At 52.4% G+C, this 14,868-nt stretch overlaps 1 protein-coding gene across 1 annotated transcript; it reads left to right on the forward strand.

The window, feature by feature from the left end:
• Positions 1-318: 318 nt before the first annotated feature.
• On the forward strand, positions 319-3,915 carry WNT8A (Wnt family member 8A; the record flags this gene model as incomplete). The annotated part of the gene is made up of 6 exons (XM_082490171.1): positions 319-389; positions 481-514; positions 728-866; positions 1,823-1,948; positions 2,087-2,229; positions 3,346-3,915. The coding sequence occupies 6 exons, from the start codon at positions 319-321 to the stop codon at positions 3,913-3,915; spliced, it is 1,083 nt and encodes a 360-aa protein (XP_082346297.1).
• Between the last annotated feature and the right edge of the window lie 10,953 nt (positions 3,916-14,868).

Here is a 14,868-nt window from a genome sequence, read left to right on the forward strand (position 1 = left end):
CTCTGCTTCAGACCATCCCGCTCCCAGGGACACCGCGCCGCCTTTTGAAGTGCAACCTTAGGCGGTGCCTTGTCACCCATTGGAGCGGGAGCTTTTTTTACCACATTAAGTCATTGGGTAGCAAATGAATGGGGGGGTTTTGACTATTCACAACTTCACCTTATAAATATCAGGGTTGCAGGTTCCTGCGGCTTTCCTCCATCCCGATAGCTCACCTTGGGAAGGAGCGGAGGGAGGTGGCCCCGCTCACCGGGGGACCTGCGGTGCGGAGAGCTACGGATCAGCGGAAGGGACCCAACCCCGCTCCTTGTCACAGCCATGAAGAGAAGCACCTTCCTCATCCTCTCCATCGCGGGGGTCTATGGCGCCATTCTCCACGCAGCAGCATGGTAGGGTCCACCTCGGTGGAAAGGGCATTTTTTAGGGATGCTCTTCAGCCTGCGGTAAACTGTGGGATTCATTTTCTTTTCTTTGTTTCAGGTCTGTGAATAACTTTCTGATGACAGGACCTAAGGTAATTAACACACGGGCTGTCAAGAATTTAGGCAGAGCAATTCGGTTTTGCAAACGGCAAACAGGACTTTTCCAAGGAACCAGATTTCCCAGAGCGTATCGGCTCCAAGTCCTGCCGAGAATTGAGGGAAAGGACTCGCAACCTGTTTATGTCTGTTTCCATTGATAAATGGTAAAACGCGGTGGATTTTAACGAGGCTGTTTCCCGTGCCAGGCTTACCTGACGTACTCCAGCAGCGTGGCGGCCGGGGCGCACAGCGGGATGGAGGAGTGCAAGTTCCAGTTCGGGTGGGAGCGCTGGAACTGCCCCGAGAGCGCTCTGCAGCTCTCCACCCACAACCGGCTCCGCAGCGGTGAGTGCGCCTTTACCTGCCGGCACCAGGGATGCTTTTGGGTATGAGCTGGGATGCGCTCTGGAGAGAGCTGGGGCTGCTAATTAAACCGATGGAGAAAGGTTTCTGCGTCCCAAATACCATGGTTGGTTTTCTCCATCTGTATTAATTGGATGTAATAAATAGTGCTAACGTTTTCCTAGGAATCCCAGGCTCTCTCTGGACCTCTGTCCGTGCTGGGCTAGAGCTCGGTCCTTCCCGCAGTGCTGCTCCGTGGGTTTGCTCCTGCCGCTTTGTGCGCAGCATCCCAGGGAGCGCAACGCCAGAGGCACCGGAGCTTGCAACGGGGAGAAGCGCAGGAGAGACGAAGAGAGAAACCAGAGGCGTGCACTAAGAAACCTTCTTCATAAGAAAGTTGTGGATCTATTTGAATACTGACGGCTTCAACAAGCAGAAATCTCTTTTTTCCCAGAGCAGCATCTCTATTTGAATCTGTTAGGAAAGCCAAAAAAGAAACTCAATTAGAAGTGTGGGTGCAGACAGCTGTTAGCACAGGTTCAACCACCGACTGAAACAAGATCAGTGATGATTTTCCCCGGCAGGCAAGATCAAAGCACGAACGTCCTCCCCCGAGAGGAAAAGGACAGAGGCGAAGGGAGCGCCAGGTGAAGCGAGCGATAACTAACCCTGGCCAGAGCGGGATCGGGGCGCTGCCTTAAGATCCTGCTGCTGCCAAGGAACTCCATCCCATGCGTGGACACCTGCGTAGTATAGTGCCAAATTGCTGAAACCCTTAATGCTGGAGCCTGAAGAGACCCCAAGTCATGAGCGTTTAATTTCTGTAGCATCTTACCTTTTGCACAAAATGGTTTTGGTTGTTTTTTTTTTTTTTTGCAACAGAGGAAAGCTTCATTCCCTATAAACCGGGACTGATGTCTGCCTTTACGTGTGACAGCTTTTTTTCCCCTCTCCCTCAGCTACCCGGGAAACATCCTTTGTACACGCCATCAGCTCGGCCGGCGTCATGTACACCCTCACCAGGAACTGCAGCATGGGAGACTTCGAGAGCTGCGGTTGCGACGACTCCAGGAACGGCCGCGTCGGTGAGCTGCCATCCCGAGAGGGGCTGACATCATCTCTCCATCCCTGCACGCAGTTCCCTCCTCCCCCTCCCCCCAGATTTTGGGGCAGAATTTGGCCCGACGGGGCGGTTCTGCGCTTAGCGTGCCTCTGTCTTGCAGGTGGCCGAGGTTGGGTCTGGGGAGGATGCAGCGACAACGTGGAGTTCGGGGAGAGGATTTCCAAGCTCTTTGTGGATGCTTTGGAAACGGGACACGACACCCGGGCACTGATCAACCTGCACAACAACGAAGTTGGGAGACTTGTAAGTCAATAACAATAGTAAAAAATAATAGTAATAGTAATAATAGTAATAATAATAATAGTGATAATAGTGATAGTGATAATAATAGTGATAGTGATAATAATAATAACGATGATGCTTATACTGAAAACAAAATCCAAGGGTCTGGTAGGCTGTTCAGGCCCCCGTCTCCAGCCCTCTGTGACAATCTAGGCCCTGTAATGTTTGCACGGGGAGAAAACATACAGCCAGAATCTGGCCCTCAACCCGAACACGAGGAACCGCAGGAAGAGTTGTTGTTCCCACTTCCAGCTTCCGCAGTTAACTACTACGACACACCACTAATTCAGAAAAGTACGAGTTTTACACTCACCTCGCGCTTGTCTGGTCTGCAAAACAAAGCAAGAACCACCTTGTTTTCTCGCAATATGCATTCCCAAGCTCTTTGGCTGGGGAAGGCAGGTGTGAGCTGGCCCCGCTCGCGAGCCGGCTGCCAGACTCACCCCCCGCTCCCCGCCTGGGCCGGCGGAGGCTCTCAGCATCTTGCCAAACCTCCTTGTCTGTAAAAACAAGGACGGCAACACTTAACATACCTATCTCATAGGGTGTGTCGAGGCTTAATCTCACATAGATACCAGTGATTGGGACCTTATAAATACCAGAGGGAGATAGGTAGATAATATCTGTGAAGTGCTTGGCCTGGAGGAGATGCAGAGAGGTTGGGTATGATTATTCCCAAGCAGTTTCACACGTTTTGAATGAAACCTCTGAGAGGGATGATGGGTTGACGCTCTGATGAGCGAGGTGAGCTGCAGACTGGAAGGGCGTGAGAAGGGCATGACCCGACAAATGCGCTTTTCTCCTGTCCTGGAGAAACAGCTCCTGCAAGGCAAGGGCTGGAGACAATAGTTTGTGCCCACTTGTTATCTCCGTCCTTTTAATTAGCGAAGAGGGACAGATGTTTTCCAGGAACTGAAATAAGAGCATCAGCTCATGCCTTGGTAGCACCTGAAGTCGTGCCCAACACAAGCCACTTTTGACCGGTTGGTCCCCGAATTAGGAGTGCTGCAGAGCCTGATTTGGGGATTTAGAGGCTGATGCTCTGCTGCTCCTAATTTCTCCGCTTTTTCCACCAAGGCCGTGAAAGCCACGATGAAGCGAGCCTGCAAGTGCCACGGGGTGTCGGGCAGCTGCAGCATCCAGACATGCTGGCTCCAGCTCGCCGAGTTTCGTGAGATCGGGAACTATCTGAAGATAAAATATGACCAAGCCCACAAGTTGGAGATGGACAAGAGGCGGATGAGAGCCGGAAACAGTGCCGACAGCCGCGGGGCCACGGCGGAGACCTTCCACCACGTCCACGCCACGGAGCTGGTCTTCCTGGAGGACTCTCCCGACTACTGCACGAGGAACGCCAGCCTGGGCCACCACGGCACCGAGGGCCGGGAGTGCCTGCAGACCGGCAAGAACCTCTCGCAGTGGGAGAAGAGGAGCTGCCGGCGGCTGTGCACCGAGTGCGGTCTCCGCGTGGAGGAGAGGAGGACGGAGGTGGTGGCCAGTTGCAACTGCAAGTTCCACTGGTGCTGCACGGTGCGGTGCGAGCAGTGCCGGCAGCTGGTGGCCAAGCACTTCTGCGCCCGCCGCGACACTGCCGCCACCGCCACCCCCAACCACATCAGGCGCAGAAATAAAGGCCATAAGAGATAGAGGGAGGCTGCGGCGCCGGAGGAGGACGCTTTGGTGTCCCCACGCTGGCAGATCTGGGGCGGGAAGGAGCGTCCCTGGGGTCCGTCGGGCTGAGCGGGGCAATGCACGAGGCGAGGGGGCCTCCTGGGGATGGATGCTGTGAGGTTAGGAAGCACACAGCGCAGGCGCTGAGGGACCGCGGTCCTTCTTGCTTCCATGGTTTTTCCTCGATATTTACCGGTAGCTTCTTTTTGGGGAGTCACTTTATTTGTGTATCAGACACATGGAAGAATTTCACATTTTTGGTGGACTCAGCCCCTTGTGCCACCACCAGCGGGTCTGCCATGGCCAGCGGCGGGGCTCCAGCCCCATGGCAAGCGAGGTGGGAACAGGCGCTGTGGCCAAAAAAGCGGGTCCTGTTGGGCGGCTCCACGCCGGCAGCGCCGTCCCGGCCCTTCACGCACAGCGGCTGCTCGGCGGCGTTTCCAGTGGAAAACTTATGCACTTTCTGATGCAAGAGGAGGTTTTGCAGTGTCGTGGTCTGTATTAAAACTGCAGCCTTTTAAGGACTTTGATAGGTTTACAGCCACTGTTTACAGATTTCGTTTCCCTCCCCCTTTTTAAATTTTGTGGTTTGGTACCTGAACCCCTGCACCCAGTAGACAGTAGCCTCATGTATTTGTACTGGATGAAACTAAGCGGTTTACAATTCCTGTACTTTTTTTTTTTTTTTTAAATTAGCAGATAAGAATTCAGAATTCTTTATGCCTAATGTTGTTTATTAATAAGTTGTATTATTGCTTAGCACAATCTGTTTTCTCTATATATGTTGAAGGTATCCCTAAAGAGTTAGAGTTTGGACTGTATTTTGCAATAAACACCACAAAGAAAAGGACTGACTTTTTCCTTTTTGGGTCCCTGGCAGTATGACTTTAGGTGCAAAATTTTGCCTTTCTGTGCAAAACCCACCACTTCCAACATTTCTCATCATTAAGCCAAAAGCCACTGAAGTCGGTAAGAAGGTTGCTCTCCTAGACCTCCACAAAACTTGGCTCCAGCCCTCAATCCCCAGAGGGTTTGCTTTAATACCTATCGCCGTAATATCTAACCTTTTTCAGGTGCTGAGTATGCCGGCGCTGCCCGGCTAAAGCCAATTTGGAAGCTCCCAATGCCTCTTTAATTTGCCGAGGCCTGACATCCCCCAGACAATGCCAGGCTGCCCTGCTTTGATGTGGAAAGCATCGGCACTTGCTGCAAAATTCTTGGAGGCACGAGAGGAGCCCTTTGAACTGGGGGTGGGAGAGAAAACTTGGGCATAGTTGTGAATGTGTCTGCTGGTTCCCCGCTGCTCCGGGTGCAAACGGCCCACGGCGGGGAGGGCAGGAGGGGACACGCGGTGGCTGTTGCCGTCCCAAGCGGGTCCTACTCTTCTCCTGACCTCCCCAGGGATTGCTCCTGGGAGTCCCAGCGCTGCTCCGGAGGGAGCCAGGGCTGTGCCACCACCCGCACCCATGATGCGGGGGCAAAGGATGCTCTACCAGGTTCTTTCCAGCCAGGGAAGGAAGAGGAGGAGAGACAAGTTAAAAAAAAAAAAAAAGCTCTGCCAGGGTGTTGCACCCACACTACAAATGCTTCCATGCTGTTTTATCCAGGTATCCCTATGGCTCCTGGTGCAAACGCAGCCTCGGCACATGCTTGAGCCGAACTGGGATGCTCAAGGTGTAAAACACGCAAGTCGGGAAGCACAACTGACTTCCACGCATTTATTTTTGCAAAGAGCGGTTTCATTAAAGCTGGAAGGGCTACACCAGCAGGCCATCAGTTTGGGGGGCTTTTATTCCTGCCTTCGGAGTGGCTATTTCTAAAATTTCCATAACTAATAGGCCACGCCACCAAAGCAAAGAAAAAAAAAACACGCAAGATTTTTGCACAGTGTTGCCACGACAGCATTTGCAACCCACCGAAATTTAGGCTGAACTGTAAATCATAAAAACAGACAAACAAAACCTCTTTCCTGCATCTTGTTCAGTAGGTGTCTTGTCTGCATACAAAAAAAAAACAACCAAACAAACAAACAAAAAAAACCAAGCCAACCCACCCAACCAGGCTCTAGTTTTGTAATATCACATCTGCGGTTGCCTGGACCGCTGCTGCCCCCCCGAGCTGCCCCAGCCCAGCACTCGGCAGCACCAGCCCCAGGAGCCGCGGGCAGAGGGCACTGCCAGAACCCCACGGAGCCACAACAGGAGGTTACACAGAGCACAGGACAGCTGCTGCTGATGTACATGCAGAGGAGGGACAGCGTTTCGCCAGGACGACTCCTAAGCACACGTTAAAACCATCTTGCTGTGCACCAATAGCGGGGTTAATAAACGGCACGGGTAAATCCTGCGAGAGGAGGACTCCCCGTGAGCCGGCACATTCGGGACATGCTGTCTATCTTACGCAGCATCTTTTCAAGCTAACATTATTGCAGAAAATAAGCAGCGGCAGGTTTGCAGGTGCCCATAGCATCAGACCAGGTACCTCCCGGGGAAAGGGGCCGTGGAGAGGAGCGGAGGTGCTGCAGCAGAGACTGATCCTTCTCCCGCTGAACCCTCCCGGTCCCACCCCCCCGCAGCCGGGGGCTTGCCGAGCCAGCACTCGTATCCACTGCATTGCACTTAAATGCTAGAGATGAACTGCTCTTCCTTGAATTTGTCTAATTGCTTTTTTTTTTTTTTAATCCATTTACATTTCTGGCACCCAGACTATCTAAGGCAACGAGCGTGTCTTATGCAAAAGCCAGAGACCAGATGCAAATTGAAGCAAACTCAAGAGAAAGTTATGTACCATCCCGTGATACAAATTTCCATTCCCTTTTCGTAGCTTACAGAGATAATACTGAGTCTCAACAAATACAACTCTATAGCTTGGAGCTGCACCTTGACAGAGATATTCCAGTCCTGGAGAAGCTGAAGCTCTCTCATCCTCCCCTTGTTGCTTGGATACAAGTCATCAATTCTCACTACATTCACTACAAAACAATAGAAATTCAGGATCACCTTAATCCATCACGGCACTGTCAGGGAGCCCCTACACCACAGCCCGCTGGTACTCGGCTTCTGTAACACCATACACATAAATGCCACGCACACAGGGTGGCACAGGGCAGGAAAGCCCGAGGCTGCCAGCAGAACACGATCCATCAGGCTGATTTCATCATTTTGGTCACGATTTTACCTGGACAGCAAACTCCTGCACAGCAACGTTCAAAATAAATGACAGCAAAGCAAAGTCCCATCATCTACCAGCTCACAAAGGCTCATTCCGTAATCACGGCCAAAGAGCATTTGAAGGGAGTGATGATGTCTTCAAACCTGAATGTATTTACTCATGATTACCTAAAGTCAACTCCAATTTGGGACACTGATCCCAACCACCTGTAACTCACTGCTTGGAGGAAGGGACAGACTGGCCCTATAGACCCGTGAGGAGGAACCGGGCTGCTGTCCTGCAGTGATAGCAATCCCAGACCCGTGGGGGTTGGAAGGGCCCTCTGGAGCTCCCCCAGTCCCACCTCCCGCCAGAGCAGGGGCACCTACAGCAGTGGCACAGGACGGTGTCCAGGCGGGTTTGGAATGGCTCCAGAGGGGGAGACTCCCCCCCCTCTCTGGGCAGCTGTGCCACTGCTCTGCCGCCCCCACAGGAAAGAAGTTCCTCCTCATGTTAAAATGGAACTTCCTATGTTCCAGTTTGTGCCTGTTCCCTCTTGTCCTGTCACTGGGCACCACTGAAAAAAGACTGTTCCCATCCCCCCGGCACCCGCCCTTTGAGTATTTATAAGCAGTGATAAGATCCCCCCTCAGTCTTCTCCAGACTAAAAAGCCCCACGTCCCTCAGCCTTTCCTCATAAGAAAGACGCTCCAGTCCCCTCATCATCTTTGTAGCCCTTTGTTGGACCCTCTCCAGCAGTTCCCTGTCCTTGAACTGGGGAGCCCAGAACTGGACGCAGTACTCCAGATGTGGCCTCACCAGGGCAGAGCAGAGGGGGAGGATGACCTCCCTCGACCTGCTGGCCACACTCTGCTTGATGCACCCCAGGATGCCATTGGCCTTGGCCACCAGGGCACATTGCTGGCTCACGGTCATCCTGTTGTCTCCCAGGACTCCCAGGTCCCTTTCCACAGAGCTGCTCTCCAGGAGGTCAGCCCCCAACCTGTACTGGTGCAGGGGGTTATTCCTCCCCAGGTGCAGGACCCTACACTTGCCTTTGTTGAACTTCATATTGTTCCTCTCCGCCCAACTCTCCAGCCTGTCCAGGTCACGCTGAATGGTGGCACAGCCTTCTGACGTGTCAGCCACCCCTCCCAGTTTTGTGTCATCAGCAAACTTGATGACAAACTCTATCCCTTCATCCAGGTTGTTGATGAATATATTGAACGGGACTGGACCCAGTACTGACCCCTGAGGGACACCACTTGTTACAGACCTCCACCGAGAGGTAATGTCCCCAATTACAATGAAAAAGTAAAAATGTCAGGGCCAGGTGCTGCAGACACTCCATGAACCCAACCCCAAATCCTGCTGCCTGCCCCCGAAGAGCCATCAGCACAGCTTCTCCCCTGCGGGGCCGCAGGCTCCTCGCCGCACTGGGGTGCAGGGAAGGGTGCCGGGGACACGGAGGACCTCTGCCAGGGATGCCCCGGAGAGAGCACATCCCACCGAGCCCCCTGAGGGGGGACTTCGGGCAGGGTTAGAGCTGCTTGGACAGTCCTGGAGCAGCACCTTCACGTTTGAAGGGGCTTTCCCAGAGCTGCTGCTCACGGGGCACAGCCAGTGCCGTGCAAGAGTAACCTACGCGATAAGAAACCTGCGGGACGGTGGGCGGATTGGCCTGAAATCACCATTGGCTTTGTGAAGGTTCACCACCACCTTCCCAGCAGTGTATTTGTGCCTTGATTTTTGGAAAGGACTGGTTTATATTTCGTTTTTAATGAAAGAGGGAAACATTTTTTAAATGAAGAAATAATACAGTCCAGACTGTTACCGCAGACGGGGAGAGGTTGATCAGAGCTGCCTGCTCAGCTGTTGATAGGGGCTCAGAAAATCAGCCTTGGGGTATTTGTACCAGGGTGGTGGCCCAGGCTAAGCCTGCAAGCTTTCCCGCACCTTCCCACCTAACCCAGGATCATCACCGTCCCCTTTTCACCCGGTGCTTCTTGGCCGTGCGGTGCCACCGTCCCGGTGCCGGTCCCAACACCCTCACCCGGAGCTGTGGTGAGTGCTCGACCGCCGCAGCAGCCACCAGCTCACCGGCTTTTCTTCTTGTTTCTTCTTCTCAGTAGGTGGAAACATCCCCACAGCCGAATCCCCCTTCAGGCAGGGAAACGGGCACAACTCCCCGCGTGGTGTTGGGCAGAGAAGTCCCCACCACTGCGTGGAGGAAAGGTGAAGCGCAGGTGCGCACCACGCCAGCGCGCCGTCGATGGGGAGGGACTGAGCATCCTTGGGGCGCGCAGTTCACAGGGAGGCAGATGGGTGTTCACGGTCCTCTGGGCAGCGGCAGCGCAGACCTCAGTGCCACCGGTACGGGCTGAGGATGTCACCCAGCTCAGAAACTGGATGCACGCTGCTGCTTTTGCTCCCTCTCCCAGAAGAGAGCGCAGGGACGGCTCTGGTGGAGGACTCGCACCATCGTCGCTGGCCCTGCGCCCCATCAGCCTCTCCCCGCAGGCTGACATGGCCATTTGTGCTCGGAGGCTGATGTACCGCGGTGAGCACTACCTGCCCCAGTCCCCCTCCCCTCGACGGGTCGCGTTGCTGCACAGTGACTGTCAGCAAACTGGGAAGGGAGCTTATTGAATTGGCGAAGTGCTTTGCTGTTGACTGCAGACAGCGTCTGCTTCATACAGTGACGGGTCAGAGAGGGAAACGGAGCCAGGAAGGCTGCCCATGGATGAGCCGCATGCACGGATGATCTTTGCAAAGCGGTTTGGAAGGGGATGGATTTTGGCCCGGCACAGCTCCTTCCCACCCCAGCTGGGGGCTGTTCTCTCCCCCGACAGCCCACCAGCATCCCGCCGTTACCCCAGCCTGCCTCGCTTCGGCTGTTAAAGCCCTTGCCTGGTGGATTACCTTTAATTTATGCCGCCAGTGCCCTTTCATGGATTATAATTCTGTATGAGATGTTTGCGCTGTATCCTCCCCCCATATTAAAGTGTCAGGAGTATATCCCCAGGCCATCCATCTTCAACGCTTCCGCATGGGCTTGGCAATTCTCTGACATGAATATTATGGCTCTCAATGCAGAGTCTCCATCACTCAAACTGACAAGTGTTAGAATCTCCTCTCTTGAACAGGGTAAGTGACCTTTTCATATGCAGCGTAGATTCCCGGTCACGCTGCATCTGGTGCAGTGAAACCAGTGAGGGCCAGCAATTCCCTAAAGTCTTAAAAAACAAGTCACGGGTCCTTTTCAACTTGCAAAACCAACCCTTAGCATGACAAAGTTAAAGGGCCTTAATCAGCCCCTGGTTAGCCCCTGCTAATGCCAGTCCCGTAGAGGAGGATGAAAAAGCATCTGTGCGATGCCTTCTGCGGGATTTATTGACAGGGATTTTCAGGGAAAGATGGGGAATTTGGGTGTCTGGCTTGCTGGAGTGTATAGGAAAAATTTTTGTGACCAGTTAGTGGCTTTGAAACCTCAACTCTAATCTTAAGCAAGATTTTTTTTTTTTTTTTTTTTTAAGTGAGGTGCTTAAAGTTAGATCCCTAAACCCCACCAGCCTGATTTTCAAAGCTGCTAAGCACCTGGGCTTCCCACAGCACGGGCAGGAGCTTCCCTCTACCTGTGCCATGAGAGAAGCGGAGGGAGACAACAACCCTTAAAAACCCTTCCAGCTCAGACTGTCACAGCTGTGCTGCAGCGGGGACACTCCAGCCCACATTGCTCGACAGAAAGGGGAACTTTCCCAGTTCCCCTAGAACTGGAGCTCCATCCCTGGAGGTGTTCAAGGCCAGGCTGGACGGGGCTTGGAGCAACCTGGGCTGGTGGGAGGTGTCCCTGCCCAGGGCAGGGGGGTGGAACGAGATAATCTTCAAGGTCCTTTCCAACCTAAACCATTCTATGATTCTATGAACTGTGTGGCAATTCAAGTTAAATACCTCCTACAAAATACACGTTAGCCCAAATCTTTGGCTAAACTGGTGCCTAATTATTTTTTTTTGCCTCTCTAGAGAGCAAAAGTACTTTCATAGCAACTTCACCGCCTTCCCCCTGCGAGGCTCCCCGTAGTGGCTCATCGCCAGCACAGAGCAACAGAAACTTGTTAACACCTTTTCAGCTCCCTCTTAATAAAGTCAAGGCAATTAACAGCTCCGCTATTTACAAAACAAATCCTCTTTGCAACACCTGAGAAAAAGAGTTACAAGTGTTTCCCAAACATTTCTCAGTTGGGGAGAACACCTACAATAACTGTCTACAGGGAGAACCTCTGCTCTCCCTGGCTGGAGAGGACGAGTCCCTCTTCACCATGAGTTCACGCTGTGCTTCCATCCAGGGGGCCTGATCGGCAGGCACGGGTCTGCTGGGAAAGTTCTTCTCCAAGGGTTACCCCAAGGAGAAAGAGGTGTACAGGGAGCCAGGGTGTGAATTTATTGTCACCCACTGGTCCTTCCTCACTTCTGCTACGGCCACACGTGCTGGTGTACCACAGCCACTTGTGGGTAACACAGGTTAGGTAGGTTGTTCCCCTCCAAAGATGTCCTCACTGGTGCCTGGGGGGGAATGGGTAACGCACGGCAGACTTACACCTCTGCAGAGGGATTCACAAGCTCCCCCCCCCCCCTTTTTCTGGTTCCCTGCTCTCTCCTAGGATACGTCCCATGCCCCCCACTTTGCGAATCACTGCCCTGGCTTACAGTGCAGTAAATTCCCCCTTTTCAAACAAGCCCCGAGGAGATGAGCAATATAACAGAAGATTGATGGATCAGAGACAGTCAAATAAATGTAACTTGCAATGTACTTTCAAAATTAATTCCTTCCTCCTCTTTTCCTCTCCCGTCCCACTCTCCCTCCAAACACGCACAGTGGTTCATAATTTATGAACAAGAAAAATGACGTGTTCCCTTACTGAACTATTACGTGGGCGCAGAGGTGACTGCTGGGACAACTTCACACAAGAGCACTCCCAGCCAAAGTGGACTCTGGGCAAACACTTCTGGAGTTCAGAAAAGATCCTGTCTAAAGCCTATATCATGTCTCGGACCCAAACTCATCCCTTCCAGAGGGTCTGAAACACAGAGGAAAGGAGAGGGAGTCGGTGGTAACACCAAGTGCAGTTAGGAGCAGAGGCTGATGGCCACAGCTAAGAAATGTTCACCAAATGCAGTTAGGAGGTAAAGGAGAGTAGCAGTCGTGTGGGACAAAGCCAGAAAATGAAAGATAATAAATCTAAATCTGTTGCAGATGGGGAAAGTAGAGGTTTACAAGCAGAAGGACACAATGGGAAATAGAGAGGGAAATCTTGAGCAGTATTTTAGCTTTGCTTTTCTTCCTGTCTCCAGTTTTTCTTCAGTGTCCTATGCCACATTAATCGAAGCCTCTTGTGGGCACGTCCAGGAGAGAATAGCTCGTCAGGGGACATACGACCACAGAGCCTGCACAGTATACGGCCCTTAATTTCCTCCTCTGATGCTTTCAATACCTCATGGGATGCCATAAAAGATGATAATGACGGGGTCAGTGGAAAGATTGTAAAACAGTGGGGAGAGGCACAAGCGTTACCTCACTTGGGCTCAAACTCGGGCCATGCACGGACCGAGTTTGCTGGTTGGAAGCTCTTCTGCTTGGGACAGCGGCTGCACTCCGTGTCCCACCATACAGTCTGGCTGCCAGCGCTCAAAATGCGCTGTGAGGAGTTAATTGGTCTGAATCGTTGGGTTGTGGGGTCAGTGGGACTCTCGTCATTGACTTAGATCAAGCCTGACAGTTCAGTCAGTCACAGGCAAGGACGAGGATGATGGTTCTCACCTTTCCTCCCAATTCCACAAACTCTTTTAACTCACACCACTATGGCTCCTGGCCGGGCACTTCTAGGGGCTCGTCCATCAAGAACATAGCTGGCAGCTTTAATCACAGTAATTTCTATTTCTCTCCCTTTTGTCCAGTGCCTTGAAGTTAAACCTACTCTGACCCAGATCTCCATGCCCGCTCCTGCCAGGCAGCCACCTCTGCTGGCCAGCTGCCACCAACTCTGACAGGGACAAGGCAACTCCTCCCTATCACTAAGTGGATTTCGAAGGCAGTAAGCAAGAGAATAATTAAATTAACTCAGTCCCAAATACCTCCCGAGGTGCCGAGCATTCCCAGCGTTGCAGCAGCACCGCAGGTGTCTGGAGAGCAGGGAATACCGGTCGGTGGCAGGCTGCAAACGTGGCTCCGGGGGACATCTCCGCTGGTGCGGGAGCACCGGCGGCAGCCGATCCTGGCCGGGAGCGCTGGGAAGAGGCTCTCAGGATGGCTCTGCTCGAGCCAGCTCAGGTCCAGGAGTGAAACAGCTACATTTAAACTTTGATGTGCTTAAGTTAATAAGCCTTATCCCAGGGCAAACGCAGTTGTACTTCCCAGCTTGGACTACTTCATCCTCCTGGTTCTTTCTTGTCCCACCTGCGGGGTGCATCATCTCAGGTAGCACCCTCAGCCTCTGCTTTACCAAACAGCCCACTATTTAAATTCCCTGTGAAACATCTAAACATCTATACAGCAGCACATTCATTCCTCCCCCCCACCCCCCGGATCTACTACAGGCTGCAAGACTTGAATCTGGATTTGTGACAGCCCACGATTTGGGAGCGATCAGGTCACAGCCTTCACTCAGCTCCAGCTCCAAGGTGTGCGCGGGGAGCCTGGGCCGGCGCTGGCCAGGATGAGCGGCAGGGCAGAGGACATCCCCGCTGCAAAGCTTTATCTCACCGACCACCAGAGAGATCACAAATCACCGTCCCGTCGCTTTCAGGCAGTCGGGAGCGCTAAATTGTACCTCCTGTATCTGGACACCATCCCACCTCCCAGAGCCAGGCCAGGTATGGTGATAAGGAGGTGGTGTAAGTGCTCAAACTGGATGGAGCCCAAAGTTCACAATTTCCTGTGCCTTAACCTGGTGAGCGCCAGAGCTGTGGGAGAGTCTGATTCAGGTCATTTTAGACTATGTCACTTCCTGGCTCTGGCCAGGGATTTGCCACCGTTTTGCTTCACTGAGGAGGATCTCAGGTTTCATTTGACACTAAGTAAGGGGCGCTTTGTACGTTTTCAGCACACATTTAATTATGGCTACGATCAAATAAATATTTGGGAAGAGTAACAAATAGTGCTATGAAGAGACCTGAGAGTGGCAATCAGCTCCTTCCAACTCCTTTGAGTTTTAAACCCCAGATGGGCTTTGGGGCACTTCCACTTTCTCTGTTCTGTGAAGAAAATCTAATTAATTTCCACATCGCCGTGATCTGTTCAGTATCGTATTGCCCACCCTGCCTCGTAACCAAGCTAACCACTGGCAAAAACTCCTCAAGTCCTTCCCTTGAAATTAGGCTGTAGCAGACACTGACCTCACCCCAGGGAACCGTTTTCCTGGAGACTTTTTCTAGCACTAAAAACGCAGTTACATCTTAGGAGGCTATTAAATCCACATGTGAAAATAAACTTATCTCTCATCTTCTGCGTGCAGTTTAGCTTCCTTTTAAGGAAATATAAATGCATTAGAGCATCCCATTAAAGCAATTTACGTGTCTTGCTTTATTATCCCAGACAGGCCATTCCTTCCTTGGAGATTCCTGGCTTTTGGGAAAATGTATCAACTAAGAAGTCATGGAATAACAGCTTTGTCATCAGGTGCTACTCCCTGGAACGAACACCACACCGGCCTGTGTTTTGAATGAGGCGCAGCTTTTCACGCAGACCTCTTCACCCCCGAGACACTTCTTTTTCACAGCCAC

Source organism: Vanellus vanellus (assembly GCF_965231255.1).
Source record: "Vanellus vanellus genome assembly, chromosome: 13".
In the NCBI taxonomy this organism is placed as follows: domain Eukaryota; kingdom Metazoa; phylum Chordata; class Aves; order Charadriiformes; family Charadriidae; genus Vanellus; species Vanellus vanellus.